Here is a 19,666-nt window from a genome sequence, read left to right on the forward strand (position 1 = left end):
TGGCTTGAATTATCGTGGAAATAGCGTCCACTAGTCACTTTTCAGTGTTATTTTTGAAAAATAACTATTGTCATGGAGCAAAAAAGTTCCAAAGTTGGATTCGCAAGGCGGACGTCTTATTCTTGCAGATAAGTTGGAACTTGGAAGATATTTCGAATATGTATTCTCTCCACTTGTTTTCCACTTTGGACTGGCTAATAAGGTTTCTGTGTCCTACAGTTGACCCCCAAACTAAAAAGAGGACTACATAAATATCCAATTATTGGACCACTTTGGGCCTGATCATTTTATACATTTTTTTTTGCACGGATTGCCCTTCTTTTGGGGTAGTCTTTAAATTTTGCCCCTCATATTTATGGTCTTTAAATTATGCTCATCATATTGGTGGTCTTTAATTTTTGCCCTTCGCATTGCAGCTTTGAGCGTTCACGCAGAAATCATGAGGTTCTGAGTTCAAACCTCCGCTCAAGCACAAATTAAAAAAAAAAAATTGCAAGGCAAGGTTTGGGTCGCGTGTATGCCGGACCCGGCATACTCATGCCTTATGGGTAGACTTGACATAAGTATGCCGGGTCCGGCATAACTTTGGTAATTCCTTACCAAGTTTATGCCGGTGGGGGCATACTTATGGGCAAACTTTTATGCCGGACCCGGCATAAACCTGTGAAGGAATTATCAAAGTTATGCCGGACCTGGCATACTTATGCCAAGTCTGCCCATAAGGCATAAGTATGCCGAGTCTGGTATAACTTTGGTAATTCCTTCACAAGTGTATGTCGGTGGGGGCATAGCGAAATTTAAACTCTGCCTTGTGATTTTTTTTAAAAAAATTTTGACTGTGTGGGGGTTCGAACCTGTAACTCATGAATTTTAGCTGAAGGGCAAAATTTAAAGATTTCAAATATGAGGGGCAAAATTTAAAAACCACCCCAAAAGAAGGGCAATTCTGCGAATATACTAAAAAACAGAATGACAGTGTCATTATTCCGACAGATAATCCTTTTAGTACACGATTTTTTCAAACACCTACGGACATCTTTTTAACTATCATAACTGTAATTTATACAACGTTTTATATCTAGCCTCAATTATTTTTAAAATACTAGAAAGTTGGTATCTGAACTGGCCTTCCACCCTCAAACTTTGCCTTTTTCTGGAGTGAATGAGGGTATTTCATCTTTTTCAATTGTTCTTCTTTCTGTTTTGAGACGTTTTTAAATATTTGAAATCGTTTTATTTTTACAAGTTTGACAACTTTTAAAGAATTCACATGCATTAAGCTATTCATACTTTAACTTCGAAATGATGAATGCTCTTTTTTCAACCGCTAATTTGTATTTTCTTCCATTATCTCTAATCTATATAACCAAGTCAAATTATTATCTTAAACTCTGTCAAATCATACTTATAGTCACATAAAATGAGAAGAGTGAGTAAAGAGAAAAAGGACGCAAAAACGTACGGCAAAAAAAGAGGTGTTTTGGTCCTAATATTAAGTGAATAATAATAGGGTGTGAATGCTGGAGATTTCCACACCCTAATGATTTATGTTATGCCTTGAGACCTGGGATTCTTCTTTCTTCTTTTTGATAAATAAATTTAGTCCTATTATAACAAGTTTCATCTCTTTACTTGTGGGGATAAAAAATATTATATTAACCTACTTTTCTTTCTTCTTTTCTTTTACAACCTTTTCCAACTCTAAGGTTTGATCGCCCTACATAGAAGAAAGGTCTCAAAGGACGTTTGTCGACCAAGGAGCAAAATTCAAGAAACTATTCGAACTCTCTATCCCAACAATTGAAATTATGTGGTAACTCTGTCTCGGCGCTTTTAAGGTATTCTAGTATTTCGCTAATAATGTTATTCTTTATAACTTTTACAATTTTTAATAATTCAAACTGGATTAACTAATCTGTGAAAAAAAAATGGATTAACTAATCAGATTAAACATTAATATGTTATTTTCTTTGTACTCTTATGTTTTCTTCTACGACAATTTCTACAATACTAAGTTATAAGATATGTGCCTAATTAGTTAGTACTGACTTACGAAATAAGACGGAAGTAATTAATATACTCCTAAGTCCAACTATATATTGCGGTTTAGAACACAATATAATTTGGAATTGGAGGAATGATTTTTTATTATTGTATCGAAACTGAAATACTCCAACATGAAATCCAGATCTTTTGTGCACGAATTTAGGATCAGGCGACATTGGAAGGCAATAATTAGGGGCATTATCTAACATTAATTGCATGATAAATAAATGAAAAGGCAAAGCCACACCCACTGAACGAAAGTGAAAACAAACATAAAAGTACGTTACAACAATTTTCCAATTAACACATCGCAATAAATAAATATGGAGTTACATAGGTCATCATTTCGGGGCACACTTGCATCTTTTGTGGACAATATCTTTAGCAAAAGGAAAATGCAAGAATGTACCACCTTTAATTCTTTCTATAGGAGTTTAAGTTCTCTCATTGATAGCGTGTAGATTTTTTACACCATCATGTTAACTAGACCTATAATAATAGGTAACTATACATGACGAATTTGATATGGTAACTTATAAATATTGTAGTAGTCCATTGTAATTAATTAAATTACATTAATAATACAGTATAAAGAATTTTACATTATCAATATATTTAATTTAAGCGCTCGCCTTCCTTTATTAAGTCCCACAAACACTTCATGATGTACATCACTCTTTAGCCTCGGTTGTCATTGTCCCATCCCCCTAATCAACTTAACTTTGTATATTCCCCCTCCCCTCTCTATAAAACCCACAGCACAAGCCTCTCTTTATATATTTGTTCACTACTTGCATTGCTTTCCCCCAAAGATAAGTGAAATTCGATACGAAATATGGGTGTTCTTGATTATTTGTCAAACTTTTGCACCGTTACCAGCATAAGACGACGTACCAGAAGGAAACCATTGCAGGTACTTTCTACTTTTTAATTTATCTTACATCTCCTACAAAGCTGTCCAATTTCATGTTAAATGTATATGTTCTTTGTCTACCCTGTAATTTTTAACCTTTTTGGTTTAAGTTTGTGGCGTTGACGTTTTTTTTTCTTTTTTTTGTCAATTTGTTAGACAGTGGAGATAAAAGTGAAGATGGACTGTGATGGATGCGAAAGAAGAGTCAAGAATGTAGTTAAACGCATGAAAGGTTACTATTTTCATGAATTTTCGGTTAAGGACCGTTGAAAGTTGATATGATATATATAAACTCCATGCATACATTTATCAAAAAAATCAAAATTCTTTTTACTTTGAAGTGAAGCTGCTGATAATTCTTTGGGGAACATGTTTTAGAGTAAAATAATAGTAGTCGAAAATTGGAATAAGAGGTCTAGAAGGAAGATGAAAGGTGACTAAGTTTTCGTAATTAAAAGCAAGCTAAGCATAGCAATGGAAATGCTACTATTTTTTATTATTAAGTGAATAGCATTACATATTTATCGCTTTATATTTTTTTAACTTTTACTCATTCTCTCTCTCCGGATATACCTTTCTTAGGCTAAGCTCCTCTAAAGTTTGCTACTTTAATTTTAAAGTGTAGAAATTACTTTCACCTATGCCAAAAAACTTTCACCATGTTCGTTGAAAATCGCTCCCTAAATATTACTGACTTTGAGGCTTAAACTCACGGTTTTAATGAAAGGAGGGCATAAGTAAGTTGAATGGTTGTAATTAAACCCATACATGTACACAGGGCGGAAATACATAACCTGAAGGGGGTTCAATTTTAATTCCCTTCTTCCAAAAATAATAATTGTGCAAATAGATTCAAAACAAATTTTTTGTATAGTACATATATAAATTTATTAAATTCACTTGATTTAAGCAAAGCTTCTAGTGTAGCAGCAAAGTTAAACGGCTCAAAAGTTGCTTCTTTCATAGTTTGAGTTTGTGATATTCTCGGATTTTTATTTTTATTTTCAAATCCTCGTGTTAGTATTTCTAGCTTGATCATTAGTCGTAGGATTATTTCTAACCGTGAACTAATTATTGGCATTTGATTATTATTTTCAGGTGTGAAAACAGTGGAAGTGATTAGAAAACAACACAGGGTAATAGTGAGTGGCTATGTAGATCCACAGAGAGTGCTGAATAGAATAAAGAGCACTGGAAAAAGAGCAGAGATGTGGCCATATGTTCCATATAATTTGGTGTCCTATCCATACGTAGCTCAGGCATATGACAAAAAGGCACCTGCTGGTTTTGTCAAAAATGTGCCACAGGCACTTATTACCCCTAATGCTACTGAAGAAAGGATTACTTACCTTTTTAGTGATGATAATCCGAATGCTTGTTCTATCATGTGAATTAGTTTTAACTTTTTATTCCTAATTCCAGGATCATCTTTTTTTACCCTTGCTTGGTCTTTAGGAATTTAGCGGAAGAATATTATATTATATGTACTTGTCTCATTGTAATTAAATCGGGTTAATAGAACCAAAAGCTTGAACAATGGTAGATTACTTTTATGAAACGAGCAGAACGTTTTGTTGTGTGCCTTAATTGAATTTGAAGAAGCAAATATCTACCAGAAAAAGTCCTTGGTGCTAGCTACTTGTATTATTACTCCAATACCTTATAAAAAAAAATTAAATGCTTTTTAATTATAGCCTTTTACTGCGGCATTTTACTTAATTAATATTGTACGTAGTAGGGTGTACATGGACTGAATTGGTTTGGATTTTTTAACACTAAACCAAATTAATTGCGACGGTTTTTTTAATTTATACACCAAACCAAAACAATAAAATTCAGGTTTTTAACCTCGGGTTATTCGGGTTTTTTTTCGGAATAGCCTTGATACAAAACATATAACTTTTACTTCAAATATTTCTTTAGTCCTAGTAAGATACAACTATGTACTTAAGGTGTTTCATAAGAAAATAACGCAAAATGTGAGAAGAGTGATGACATTGTATTAAAATATTCAATAAAAGATAATAAAATCGGTTAAAATAAATATTGCTAATTAATAAGCCATAAAGAAAATGACCATAATCTAAAAATACTAAGTCATGCTAAAATAAGTACGGCTAATAAGTATTAATTACATGACAAGAAAAAAAACTTAAGTTATGTATTTTCACTCTCTAAACCAATTATGCAAAATTAAAGAACAAATATCCAACATTATTATCATCCTAGGGTTGAGTTGGTTTTGGTTTGGACTTTATATGAGTTACTAATCCATAGGATATAAAACTTATTCACTTTCAAATTCTAAGTTCAAGCTTGAATAATATGATAATAGATAAAAAAAACTACGAAAAAATTTAATAAATATTTATAAATTACATTACAAATAAATATTTTTATGTATAAAATATTTTAAAAATTGAATACATGTAATATTGGGTTGGTTTGGTTCGATTTGACTTTTTTTAGCTAAAACCAAACCAATTATGATCGGATTTTTTTTTTCAACATCAAACCAAGTCAAACCAAACCACTAGTTAAATTTTTTTCTCGATTTGACTCGGTTTATCTGTTTGGTGTGATTTTTCGATTTATTTTGTACACCCTGTTACGTAGTATTTGTGTGATTTCTTCATGTTTAGTAAGGCGGAGAGAGAGGAAGAGTGTACTGATATATCCCTAAAATTAAGGAACTTCCAATTTGGTCTCCTGGAATTTAGCCAGCCAAAAGTTCTGACCTACGCATGTGTTGAACACAAGGCTCTCAGACAAATAATTTTACATAATAAAAGGAGCATCATATTTTGAGCACAAGGGTCTTTTTTTTGAACTTTTAAGACTAAAGTTACCCCAATAAATAGTTAGAAGGAAAGATATAAAGAAATGGTCAGAACATCATGTACGACATGCAAAAGAAGAAAGATGATAGTCAAAATTGTATTGAGGTTGTCATATCAAGAAAACAACAAGAGCACATTTTCAAAGAAAGCAAATCTAAGCAGAGCGAACATTATAATGCTTCAACTCTGAAAACAAGAAGGACCTGAGCGACTAGTAATAAATATATAAACAAAGAAATTCTATGAGAATTGTAAAGTTATGCACTTAGTTGTTTATTTGTAAATACAAAATTTGCAACATCCTTAGAAGTTTAAATTTTGAAGCAGAATTTTAACTTGCATCGAGAACATTTGGTGAAGGTTCTTGTAAGTTATACTCTCAATGCCAACGCTAACTAATTATATTCCCGCAATGACAATTATTAGTGGTTCGAATCTTGCTTAAGGATCCTGAAAATTTTAAAAACACTTTTTCTTTGTTTGAAAGAAGAGGCCAGAGAATGGAGGCATGTTAAATCAGCAAAATAAATTTAGGCCAAGGAATTAGGTAGGTGTTTGGACATGCGGTTTGAAATCATGAGATGAAATCAGTGTTTGGACATGCATTTCATCTCATATTTGAAACCATGGTTTGAAATCCCAAATCATCCAAAAAGACATAATTTGGGGTTTGAAACCATGATTTCAAGAATTTTAAATATAAAACTTGACCTATAAGTTTATATTTTATAAAAAAAAAAGAGTCATAAGTTGGTAAATATTTTTAACAATTACTCCCACCAACCATTTACCGACCTCATTAACTTCCCATCAAGGCATCAACCTTTATTTATGTCTACCATGTGGGAGGATTATATTAAAGAGTAGTTACATTATTATTCATGTTAAATTTTCATTTTTATTGAACTAAAGTTTAATCAATTGATGTTGTATTTTTTAGAAAGACCTTCTAGTAGCGTATTAATTTTCTTATGAACTATGACTTGCTCATTTGGTAAGATTATATAAGAATTGAGAATGTTTTGATAGTTTTCACAACTTGTGAGTTTTTATATCTATAAGAGAAAATACAACTTAAGATATCCAAATTACATGTCCAAACATGATTTCAAACCATGATTCCAAACCATGTGCAAACGGCTCTTAGGAATAGGAGAGATTCAAAATTGAAGACATGAACACATCACTTTACAAAATTGTACCATTTTTGTGACATATAGAATCTTATTCTTTCCACGAATGATGGAATTTAAGTTGTTTTGAAGTGCTTAAAGATTACAAAAAGGAGTCTTTGATAAATGGGCAACTTGCACAAATGACTACATTTTGGGATTTTTTTTAGGCATAGCTACACTTTTGCTAATTACATTCCGTAACTACAGTAACGTGTATTCAGGTTCGGCTGTATTCCAATTCGGTTGTACTTCGCTGTATTCAATTCGGATGTATTCATTCGTAACTACTTTTACACTGCATTTAAATTTGATTGTATTCAAACAACATAAATGAAAAAAATACGGCGATTCAACTGTATTCAAAATTCACTGTATTCATTTGTATACAAAAAAAAATTCCTTCGAAATACATGCGAAAAATAGATAAAGAAACACTTTATTTTACACTCTTACACAAATGACTACACTTTGGATTTTCTTTTTTGGGCATAGCTACACTTTTTCTAATTACATTTCGTAACTACAGTAACGTGTATTCAGGTTCGGCTGTATTCCAATTCGGTTGTACTTTGTTGTATTCAATTCGGCTGTATTCATTCGTAATTATTTTTACATTGTATTCAACTTATTATATTCAAATTTGGTTGTATTCAAACAGCATAAATGCAAAAAATACGAGGATTCAGCTGTATTCAAAATTCATTGTATTCATTTGTATACAAAAAAAATTCCTTCGAAATACATAAAGAAACACTTTATTTTACACTAAAAAAAAATAACGAATACACTCAAATCTTAGATACAAGAAATAAAATATAGTCAGATCTGAAATACAAGAAATAAAATACGCTTAGATCTGAGAAAATACACTCAGATCTGAGAATACACTGAGATAGTAGCCATCTAGAAAATTTCCACTAGTATCAGCTTAACTGGTTTAATCCACATTAATTAAGTACCTTATTCTTCTCTGCACGACTTCTCTTTTTTTGGGGGAGGGAGGGGGGGTGTGGCGGTCGATTGGAGATGGCTTGGTGGTTTGAGAAGCAGTGGAGGGACAGTGGGGTTGGTGGTTTCGTGGTGGCTGGAGATAGAGAGAGACGGGAGGGAGAAAGAGGGAGAAGATAGTGGTGGAGATGGTAAAAGAGGAGAGAAGAAAGATGGATTTTGAATTAGTTACCTTATGTAATTGAAATACAACATTTAGCTACTAGATGTAATTAAAATAAAGTGTAGTTACTAAATACAAATATCTCTTATATGTTCTCTACACTACGTAAAATTCACTTGATAAAGGGCAACTTACACAAATGACTACACTTTGGGGTTTTTTGTTTATGCGTAGCTACACTTTTTCTAATTACATTTCGTAGCTACAGTAACGTGTATTCAGGTTCGGCTGTATTCCAATTCGGTTGTACTTTGCAGTAATCATTCGTAACTATTTTTACACTGTATTCAACTTTTTGTATTTAAATTTGGTTGTATTCGAACAACATAAATGCAAAAAAATATAGGGATAAAGCTATATTCAAAATTCACTGTATTCATTTGTATACCAAAAAAAATCCTTCGAAATACATGCAAAAAATACATAAAGAAGCACTCTATTTTACACTTAAAAAATAATGAATACACTCAAATATGAGATACAAGAAATAAAATACAGTTAGATCTGAGATACAATAAATAAAATACGCTTAGATCTCAGAAAATACACTCAGATATGAGAATACACTCAAATCTGAGGATACACCGAGATAGTAGCAATCTGGGAAATTTTCCCTTATTATCTGCTTAACTGGTTTGATCCACATTAATTAGGTACCTTATTCTTCTCTGCACGACTTCTCTTTTTTTGGCGGGGTGGGATCGGAGATGGGTTGGTGGTTTGAGGAGCAGTGGAGGGACGGTGAGGTTAGTGGTTTCGTAGTGGCTGGAGATGGAGGGCGTGATGGAGATGGGGAGAGACGAGAGGGAGATGGAGGAAGAAGGACAGTGGTGGAGATGGTAAAAGATGAGAGAAGAAAGATGGGTTTTGAATTATTCACCTTGTGTGTTAAAATACAACATGTAGCTACTAGATATAATTAAAATAAATTGTAGTTACTGAATATAAATATCTCTTATATGTTTTCTACACTACGTAAAATTCTCAGGGCAACTTACACTAATAACTACACTTTAGTTTTTTTTTTTTTTTTTTTGTAGGCATAGCTACACTTTTGCTAATTACATTTCGTAACTACAGTAACGTGTATTCAGGTTCGGCTGTATTCCAATTCGGTTGTACTTCACTGTATTCGATTCTGATGTATTTAATTCAGTTGTATTCATTCGTAACTACTTTTACACTGTATTCAACTTATTGTATTTAAATTTGGTTGTATTCAAACAACACAAATGCAAAAAAATACGGGGATTCAGCTGTATTCAAAATTCATTGTATCCATTTATATACAAAAAAAATTCCTTCGAAATACATGCAAAAAATACATAAAGAAACACTTCATTTTACTCTGAAAAAAATGACAAATACACTCTGATCTGAGATACAAGAAATAAAATATAGTCGGATATACAGTCAGATCTAACATACAAGAAATAAAATATGCTTAGATCTGAGAAAATACACTCAGATTTGAGGATACGTCGAGATAGTAGCCACCTGGGAAATTTTCCACTGGTATCAGCTTAACTGGTTTGATCCACATTAATTAGGTACCTTATTCTTCTCTGTACGACTTCTTTTTTTTGGCAGTATGTGGGGGTGGCATTTTGGGGTGGGTGGGTGGGGGGGGGGGGGGGAATCGGAGATGGGTTGGTAGTTTTAGGAGCAGTGGAGGGACGGTGGGGTTGGTGGGTTCGTGGTGGCTGGAGACTAGATGCGCCCTTAAATTCGACATTGGCTTTTCACTCTGCTTATTATTAGTAAATTATTGCTTAAATTCACTTATTGTCCAACCCTTTTTTCCTACTTATCAACATAAAAAGTAAGGGTGTGATCTAAGATATGCTCCCTTAAATTTATCATTTTATTTTTTTACTGTATTATATGACAATTATAATAAGAGTTTAAGTTTTTATACACCCGTGTAAAAAATATATATTTAAACAATCATGTCATTTAAAAGGAAATTGCAGGTAACTTTATTTAATGGTGTTGATTGGTAACTTGGAACAAATGGTAAATAACATGTTATAAGAGGTCATATTTTTATTATAATAGAATTCAAATGTTATGCGTTAACGTTGTATAGTGTTAATTTATACCAGTTGGTTTAGTGTAAATTAATATGATTAATATATCCTATCTAATGCCAAAAGAAAAAAAGATTAAGTAAAACTGTTAAATTCCTAAGAGCCTCTTGTAATAACCTTATCAAGATGGTAACACTCCTTTTGAACTGTCCCCAATATCTGGCTTTTAACATGAACAAAGTGATGCAATCCCACTTATTAAGAATTTTGCTGTGGATGTAAAGAGTGAAGTACTGATTAAGATATGATATATCTTATCCTAATAAATCTTGGTTTGTAGATTGTACCTGTTGCCACTATGTTGGAATATAATAAACTAATACCAATATAATTATCTCATATACTTTTCCTCTTTCATCTTGTACTAATAATTTTCAAATTGTAGTAGGAAAGTACACAGTTAAACTTTAAAGTCCTTAAAAAGTCCCCTCACCAATTTTTCTTTTTAAAAAGTTGAGCAGTGACAACAAAGATGGGGCAATAATCTTAACGAAAAGAAAGAAAAGAAAATTTTAAAATTAGGTACGCCATCATTACATGGTCAAGTTTTCAAAAAAGCAAGTCTATAACACCGACCAATTTTATTTAAAAAAGATAGAATTTTTATCCACTATTATTTATTTATTTAAATCCGGACAACAAAGAGAAAATGACAATGGTGACTGGGTAAAACAAAATTCGTGAACATCTTTATGTTAACTCCGCCGCATATCAGTTAATGACAATTATCTTAACCATGATTTCTGTGTCTTGGGGGAAAGTTTGCCCCACGTTAGCCGCACAAATATTGAAAAATAAAGGCATTATTGAAACAAAAATATAGAGAAGACCTTTATTAATCATTGATCCACAAAACTCAATCCTACTTTCTTCTTTCTCACAAAAGTGAATGGTTTCCGATCATTTCATTGACAAGATTTTCAATGAAAGTTGAGATGGAGCTAGTATAAAATGACTTAATCGTTATAATCAATTGCAATTTTATTGACTAAATAAATTGATGCATATACCTTTCTAATCTCTTAATGCTAGTTGTAGGTTGTACCTGTGGAAGGTGGGACCTCTATACGTATTAACAAAAGAATACGATTTACTTCAAGTGTCTAATAATTAAGAGATTACAATTCAAACTGTAATTTTGGTCTTCTAACTATTGCATGTTCAGTTAATTCCTTTTTCTTACTTCCAGATTAATTATGTAAAGGAAAAGTACTTAAATTTGAAAATAGCTGTTATGCTTGTTTGACAGACAAAGTGAGTGGACGCTTCTTCGGGAGAAATGATGATATTTGAAAGACTATTCTAATAATCAACCACTCTATGCTCTAATCAACTAACTGTAAAGTTTTTTCTTTTCTTTTCTTTTTTCCAATATCAATCATCACGAAACCTATGAGCAGTGATACACAATTATTTCCTATTACATACTTTCGAAACATTTCTTTTATGAAGTATCAAATTAAAGTGTTAGGGGTCTACAATTGAGAGGGGCCTAAAAGATTTTTATTTTACGACTCTTGAAGGGAACATGTCCCTGCTTTGGCTATACATTAGTACTGTCATTGTGGTTGCCTTTGCTAACATTTTTCTTAAGATGCAGCTCTTAAAAATCAAGAAAGGCCACAAGAAAATCGACATAGACCATCTTCTTTGCATACACAGCTTTTCAGAAAAGAAATCATTCACATCCGTTAATTATATCAATCCGAACATAACATGTCATTTCCATAATTTCTAACAGAAATTATGGAAGAAGACGATGAGGGGAGGGTCTGGTAGGAGATTTTTTTTTTTTCCGGCCAAAAGATTCTTTTATGTTTTGACTAAACGCCACGTGGTTTTATCCCAATTGCTAATGTTTCGAGCGAGAAACTCACGCGTTACATTTGTTTTGCTAGATAGCACTGAAGGGTGCAATGGGTGCATTTTAGACGTACACTAGGTGTTCAATAGGAAACAATGTTAATTAAGGTGTCTAAATGGAAAATTATGACAACTTTAAGGGGCTGTATATGTGTTTAGCCTAACATATAATTCTCATATCAGATTATCAGTAATCTATTACTACTATAATTTGATGTAAGTGAAAAATGCTTGGCCTCCCAAATATGGTCCATCATGTTGGCCATTTCCAACTGGAGCTTGAGGCCCAAACTTAATAATCTTAAATGGAACTATACCTGCATTTTTTTTTATTTTCCTGTAGATGGCTCATGGTTATCTGAACCAAAATTGTAACAGTCAGCAAACCAACTGTGGGCCTGATGAAAAATTGTTGGGCCTGAATGAATGATTGAGCTATTCACAATCTGGTTGGTTCAGAAGATAGAACAAAGCTAAGGATGTCAGGCCCTTGATGGGCCTGAATGAGTGATTGAGCTATTACAATATCTTTCCACGAATGCACAAGATGGCAAAAGAAAACTGAAACTCCAAAATGATAGAAAATTTAACTTGATTCGCAGCTCTCAAAATATTGTCCTGATTTCTTTGGGTCATTGGCACTTATGTCCTATTCTGTGCTTGTCTTTACTTTTTGGCAATCATAACAAATGTTATTTTTACGGGCATAAGTTTATATTTTCGCATCATAATATCCAAAAGTTGTGTCCCGCATAACTTTTTCCCTTAAAGAACTAATGTGCCGCCCGGAATAAGTTCAATTGCTAAAAGGAAAATATTACAGACCAGCATATTTGAAGAACGGAGCCAATTTCTTAGATTTCTTTAGCTTGTATTAAAAACAATTGTTGTGCAAATTATCATGAGTTTTAAGTATATAACGTAAAAGAAATTATATTTCCAGTGCAATTTATTACTATTACTTCTATATTTGAGGTTATAATATGATATATTTGAATAAAGTTTCTGCTTGCGATCAAATCATGTAAACGTACTACTCCCACACACATTGTCATGCTACTAACAAAAGAATCTGACAGTAATAGTGCCTCTATATGGAAAAAAGAAAATCTCTGCCTGGCTGCCTTATCTGAACTGTCAATCCTCATTTCCCTGAACTACTCAACTGGTCAATTCACACTTTTCTTACACCCCCCCCCCCCCCCCCCCCCCAGAGAACACAAAAACACTACACACACTGACACTTGTGGGGGTCTGTTGTGTTTTGTACTGAGATGAAAGGACTAGCTGGCTAGTGCACCATGTTCTTGTTTCTGAGTCATGCATTTGGTGCCGGCATTTTACTGCCGCTCTACTAGTTCTAGTGTGGCCAAGTTTTAGCCATTTGTAGGGTGATCCTTTTAAGGCAAAGTTAGGAACACTTAAAATAGCAACAACTAGTTCCATCTTCATTTGACAAAAGAGAACAAACTAAACACTGAAAAATGTCTGCTACTGCCCACGACTTTGAGCTTGTAAGAATTCAGGTCATTCACTTAGCTCTCATCAGTTCCTCTCATTTTTCCCAAGTATTTTCTCTTTAGCATTGTCTTCTGCCTTCTTTAACTACTTGTTTGGATTCATTTTCTTTTGATTTTACAGATTTACGTTCTTAAAGTTCAGATCAACTGTCATGGATGCATGAGGAAGGTGAAGAAACTGCTTAAAAGAATTGAAGGTACTCACTTTTCACTTAGGCCCGTTTGGACATGGTTTCAAACCATGTTTGAACATACAATTTAGATATTTTAAGTTCTATTTTCTCTTATAGACATAAAAACCTCACAAATTGTGAAAACTATCAAAACATTCTCAATTTTTATACAATCTTACCAAATGGGCAAGTCATAATTCATAACAAAATTAGTATACTACTAGAAGACCTTTTTAAAAATACAACATCAATTAATCAAACTTTAGTTCAATACAAACGAAAATTTAACATGAATAGTAATATAACTACTCTTTAATATAATCCTCCCACATAAATTAAAGGTTGTTAGACATAAATAAAGATTGCTGAAAGTTAATGAGATTGATAAATGATTGATGGGGTAATTGTTAAAAATATCTATCAATTTATGGGTCTTTTTTTTACAAAATATAAACTTATGGGTTAAATTTTATATTTAAAAAAGTTGAAACCATGATTTGAAAACACATGTCCAAACGCTGGTTTGGGGTCATGGTTTGAAAACGCATGGCCAAACGCCTACTTAGGCCCTGTTTGGACATGCAATTTAAATATTTTAAGTTGTATTTTCTCTAATAGACATAAAAATCCCACAAATTGTGAAAACTATCAAAACATTCTCAATTCTTATACAATCTTACCAAATGAGCAAGTCATAGTTCATAACAAAATTAGTACACTACTAGAAGACCTTTCTAATACATACAACATCAATTAATCAAACTTTAGTTCAATAAAAATGAAAATTTAACATGAATAGTAATATAACCACTCTTTAATATAATCCTCCCACATAAATTAAAGGTTGGTAGAAATAAATAAAGGTTGGTGGAAGTTAATGAGATTGATAAATGATTGATGGGGGTAATTATTAAAAATATCTACCAACTTATGAGTTTTTTTTTTTTTTTTTTACAAAATATAAACTTATGGATTAAATTTTATATTTAAAAAAGTTGAAACCATGAGTGAAAACGCATGTCCAAACGCTGGTTTGAAACCATGATTTGAAAACACATGGCCAAACGCCTACTTAGTATAGTAAGTTACACTAACATCTACCACCTTTCTCCAACATGTACACCGGAAAAAAAAAAAAAGAGCAAGAAATATTTTAAATTAATATTTGTTCCAAGGAGTGTCTGCATCAAACCATTTTATGTGCTTTCAACAAAAGAACCGAGGAGGTGCATACTTTAGAATGAAGGTTATTTACATTATGGCCAAAACATTTGGTTTCAGGGGTTTATGAAGTGAAAATGGATGTTGATGAACAAGTGGTCATAGTATCGGGGAATGTGGACTCTGCAACACTGGTCAAGAAGCTAAACAAATCAGGGAAACATGCAGAGCTTTTATCAGAGAGCCCATTGGAAAACCAAGAAACAGAACTACTTTATAACTGGTTCAATGATGACTTTCACCAAAACAAGGGAGATCTGAACTGGCGTAATGACGAGAAGACTCAAAATGCAGAACTCGTTAACTGGCTCAATAGTAACAAGCATCAAAACCAAATGCACAGTTCATACAATTCTCTTGGAACCTCCAAGAGACAGCCTATGTTTGCCCCTATTGAACGAGGCTTCGATCAGTGGGGCAACGAACAGGTCCTGGACCAAAGTGTCGGAATTGACTCTCTCACAGGTGAGGCAAATCAGAACCTTTTTGCACTAGGAAACATGGATTATCCATATAATGCTCTGGAAGAAAGCATCATCAACAATGCAGGTTTTGCAAGAACTTACCCATTTGGAGATCTGCAAAATATACGAGGTAGAAGAAATTCAATGGTTGATTTTCAAGGTCTCCGAAACACTAATCCTAGTTTTGCTCCAATCCAAGGTCTCAGAAGTATTAATTCCCGTTTTGCTGATTTGGGAGACGAAGAACTAGGAATACAGAAGTTACATACTGCTCAGGGGGCCTATGGATATCAACAAAGGCCAGTCACCGAGATGAATGATATGCAGGCTTACCATTACAATTATCCAGCTTCAACAATGAACTCATTTTTTGATTACCCTTCAACAATGATGAACTCTTACCGGCAGAACGGACAGGGTAATGGCATTGACAACTTCACCAGTGATATTTACACATATCAACCAGGGAGAATTCTCAATCAGACACCCTATGGTGTCTTCCCACCCAACATCAACCATTTTGGGAACATGAATAGCTATAATATTTGAGACATTACAATCCTTACCTATACAGTCTGTAGTTTAGATTTCAATTTCACACAATACTTTTCGTTTCTCTTTTTTTTTTTTTTTTGGTCACAGGTAATTTCACTTGAATATGCTAACGGTTTAATTTTTCTTTTTATTTTATACATTATCCTAGTACTTTAACATGTTATAATGGGTAACTTACTTTATTTCCCAATTTTCTAACACCACCTCTTATGGATTCAAACGATTGTAGTGATACTCTTTGCAATGTAGAGGAGTCAAAATTGCAATATACAAGCATTAATGTGAAACTCCAGGTACCGGCTGAAATAGAGAGGTAGGTATAAAGCAATCAACTTATCTCAAAGTGCTAGTTATGAAATCTGAGTTCCCATTCAGTAGCGAGAATGATTAATCTAAGTAAATGGCTTGCATAGAGCAATCATAAAGAATTTACAGAAAGCAGTCATTAAACAAATCCACCAACCGCAGACATCTTCTGGACGTGAATTATCTCTGATCTAATAGCTATAGAGATTTGGAATCAGCGATTAAGACACAAATCTATCAGTACAATGTTTAGATGCTAAAAAGAAAGGCGCTATGAAGCTATCGTTTCCGTGCTTTCCTGCGCCTAGATTCTGTTTTCTGCCATTTCTTTCTACGTACCAATTTGCTCTTTGGTTTCAATTTCATTTCAGGAGAGAACTCAAAGTTTGGATCTCTCATACGAGCTTGTATGTCTTTGAAAAACTGCATATTCAATTTTTTAGGTCCTCCCTGTCTCAATTCAGCATATTCTGGTCCTGAAATGATGTTCTCAAAAGCACCAATCAGAATGTCCAAATCGCTCATAACCTCCCAAACATTGATGTAACGTCCATCGGGTCCCTTTTTCAGTTTCTTAAGTGCATTTTCCACTGCAAGTTTTCTAGCTTGCTTTCCAGGAGATAATTCTTCAGGTTCCTGCTCAGATTTCAAGGCTTCAGAAAGTGTTCTATATTTAGGTTTTTCCTCAAACTCAAACAGTTTATCAATGTACTTATCACTCTTTTTGTTAGGGTATGGCTCAGTCGGAATATCATCATCATCATCTCCTTCACTGCCGGTCCATAATGTCTTCTCATCATCACTATCAGACCACAGACTTCTCAGTTCGTCACTATCATCTGCATCAATAGGACCATCTTGCTCTTTTGCTCGCTGTTTGGCTTTCCTAATCTCTTTTTTGAGACGGCTATGACTATCACCTTGATCAGAGTCACTTTCATCTTCACTTGCTGTCCAAAGACGGCTCTCTTCGTCATCCATTTGTTTTGCCCACGCTTTCTTAAACTCATCTGGTTTAGGTATACCACCACCAAATAGATCATAGTTGGAACGTCTGTTACGTGCATATGATCTCAACGCTGCATCAAAAAAGCACCTCTTGAATTTTGTTTGCAGGTTACTATACTCGCAAGAGGAAAAAAGCCAAAATGCTGTGTGCAGAAAGTACTCCATATTCTTAAAACTAGATGCTTTGACTTCTGGCCTATATCAAGAAGTTATATCCAAATCAAGTCCAGGGACTAAATTTTAAAAATACTGTGGCCATTTCGAGGAGAGGTTGATTTTAAATATTGGATGTGATTTCAGGGAAAACAGAGGTCAAATTGTGGTGGCACAAGCATTAGTATATACTATCGATGTATAACAAACCTAGAAAACAGAACTTTAAGAAAAATCTTCCAAATTTATATGGTTTATCTTCATTCAAAGAACAGAAGAAACAACTCCAAGAAACAATCAAACTGTGAACTGAAAAGTTCTGCTAAAAGGAGAAGTGCTCAAAGTACTGGGCAGACACGTATAAGTAAATTTTAAGGCGAGCTGCAATTTTATCAAGAGGTGAAGTATGGATTACCTAAAAAATGACAATAAAGGAAACACAACCCTAAGATTCTTAGAGTAACTATATAAATGTTAAAATTTAAGGGTCCTTTTCAACTGAAAATGTGATTATGATCAGCAAATATCAATTGATAGAGTATCTGCAAAACCCCCGTCACAAGAAAGGCATGTGAATTAGCTTCAACAAAATTATCTTGAAAGCAGAGGTGGGAATAGTCATGAAGAAGTTTATCACAAGTGACAATCACATAAACATACATGTAGAATAATCGTGGAAAGAGAAAGCAGTTAAGAAGAAGTCCGACATGCAAACACAAATTCTTGTCCAGGGTCATGGTTCAACTTCAACAACAGAGGCACAAGTAGTAGCCACCTCAAGAGGCAAAATATCGAAGTAGAAGCATAGACGTGCTGCAAAATTATACACTAAGAGACTCGATGCTAGGTTGAAATTGATTCACTTGATTGAGATTATACACACTGCATAAGGTAGAAACTTTAGAAGTCAATAAGTCAGTCCATCCAAAACTCAAAAAGTCCTTAGGCTTAAAACTGTTATTCCTACAACTGAGCAACCCATGTTCTGAATCTGATGCACAACTAAAATTCTGATAATTTATTCTGTCCTTGGACTGTCTTAGAGCAGTCAAGGACTTGTAATATTTCAATGGGAACTTTCTCACAAACAGATTGGCTAGCCTTATCTCCATCACTTATAATACATCACAAGGCAGGAAAGGAGGGCAGAGAACTAACCTTGAAATTGGAGTATAGGATAACAATTGCCATGGGGTACAGTGTGTGGGTGAGAATGGGGTGGGATTGGTGGTTGCAATTTGGCTCCATTCAGTGACCTGCAAATCCAGGCAAGTTCACCAAGACAAGAAAACCTTCGAGCCATTTTCCGGTCTGTGCCAGAGAAAAAACCATACAACTCGAACTCCGCACCAGCTTCTTTAAAGGAGAAACCACTACAGTTGGAAATCAAAATATGTACTAGTGTGAGGCAAAACAAAGAGGAAATTCAGTAGAAATTTTGCCATTACATAATAACTGTCCTCAAACTTCTATGCTAATAATACCATTATTCCAATACTGGACTTAGGACTTAAAATCAGAACATAAAAACCTTTGGTTTCTAGATAAAATTTTAACAAATACATGAGCACAATCTTAGTCACTGAGAACACATCCTCTGTACTGATTGTCTGCTCTTACGCTCCTTGAAGATATCATTTCAACTGCAAATAGCAAGTTTTTAACAAATAAGCGAACTGAATGAAATAAAATAAAATAAAAAGAGAAACTGGTAATTTCTTTTTTCTTTTTAATTTTCTACAACCGAATGAATTTTTGCTCAAGTTAAACAATCAGTTAATTGATGGGGAAAAAAAAATACTATCAGTTAATTCATTCACTTCAATAAACTAATATCCGCAACGAAGCACTTAAGTTTCAATTTGGATTTCATCATATAATCAGTAAAAGCAACAGACCCGTCTAAAATGAGCAGACAAACTACGAAACCCTGGACGAACCTCCCAATTAATTATTCCGGAAAAGAAACAATCAACTAAACAAATAAAAAATACTTAGTAAAATTTTTACAGCAACTGTTGAGATGGCCGAGTTGGTCTAAGGCGCCAGATTAAGGTTCTGGTCCGAAAGGGCGTGGGTTCAAATCCCACTCTCAACAAATTATATTTTTGATTTATTTTGTGCTTCACACAGCATAATAGGGAGCTCAACTTTTATACTTTTGGATC

General features: G+C 33.6%; 3 protein-coding genes and 1 non-coding gene across 6 annotated transcripts; 3 read left to right on the forward strand and 1 right to left on the reverse strand.

The window, feature by feature from the left end:
- The first annotated feature begins 2,807 nt into the window (after positions 1–2,807).
- LOC132622386 (heavy metal-associated isoprenylated plant protein 21-like) lies at positions 2,808–4,496 on the forward strand. Its single transcript, XM_060336994.1, has 3 exons — positions 2,808–2,959; positions 3,116–3,191; positions 4,058–4,496. Exons 1-3 carry the CDS (start codon positions 2,882–2,884, stop codon positions 4,348–4,350), a joined length of 447 nt encoding a protein of 148 aa, XP_060192977.1. The 5' UTR covers positions 2,808–2,881; the 3' UTR covers positions 4,351–4,496.
- Positions 4,497–13,390: 8,894 nt separating this feature from the next.
- On the forward strand, positions 13,391–16,237 carry LOC132622542 (uncharacterized). The gene is made up of 3 exons (XM_060337147.1): positions 13,391–13,624; positions 13,740–13,815; positions 15,073–16,237. Exons 1-3 carry the CDS (start codon positions 13,583–13,585, stop codon positions 16,023–16,025), a joined length of 1,071 nt encoding a protein of 356 aa, XP_060193130.1. The 5' UTR covers positions 13,391–13,582; the 3' UTR covers positions 16,026–16,237.
- Positions 16,238–16,418: 181 nt separating this feature from the next.
- On the reverse strand, positions 16,419–19,445 carry LOC132622543 (uncharacterized). Of its 3 annotated transcripts, none has more exons than XM_060337150.1 (3): positions 19,397–19,445; positions 18,657–18,871; positions 16,419–17,416 (listed from the first exon to the last, which is right to left on the reverse strand). In XM_060337150.1, the coding sequence occupies exons 2-3, from the start codon at positions 18,799–18,801 to the stop codon at positions 16,617–16,619; spliced, it is 945 nt and encodes a 314-aa protein (XP_060193133.1). In that variant the 5' UTR covers positions 18,802–18,871; positions 19,397–19,445; the 3' UTR covers positions 16,419–16,616. The 3 variants fall into 3 exon arrangements, with proteins under 3 accessions (XP_060193133.1, XP_060193131.1, XP_060193132.1); XM_060337148.1 differs by having other exon boundaries at positions 18,657–19,141; positions 19,397–19,416; XM_060337149.1 differs by lacking the exon at positions 19,397–19,445 and adding an exon at positions 19,062–19,374.
- Positions 19,446–19,515: 70 nt separating this feature from the next.
- On the forward strand, positions 19,516–19,596 carry TRNAL-AAG (transfer RNA leucine (anticodon AAG)). Its single transcript has one exon. It is a non-coding gene; the product is annotated as a tRNA-Leu (tRNA).
- The last annotated feature ends 70 nt before the right edge of the window (positions 19,597–19,666 follow it).

This window comes from Lycium barbarum, chromosome 12 (assembly GCF_019175385.1).
Source record: "Lycium barbarum isolate Lr01 chromosome 12, ASM1917538v2, whole genome shotgun sequence".
Lineage (NCBI taxonomy): Eukaryota > Viridiplantae > Streptophyta > Magnoliopsida > Solanales > Solanaceae > Lycium > Lycium barbarum.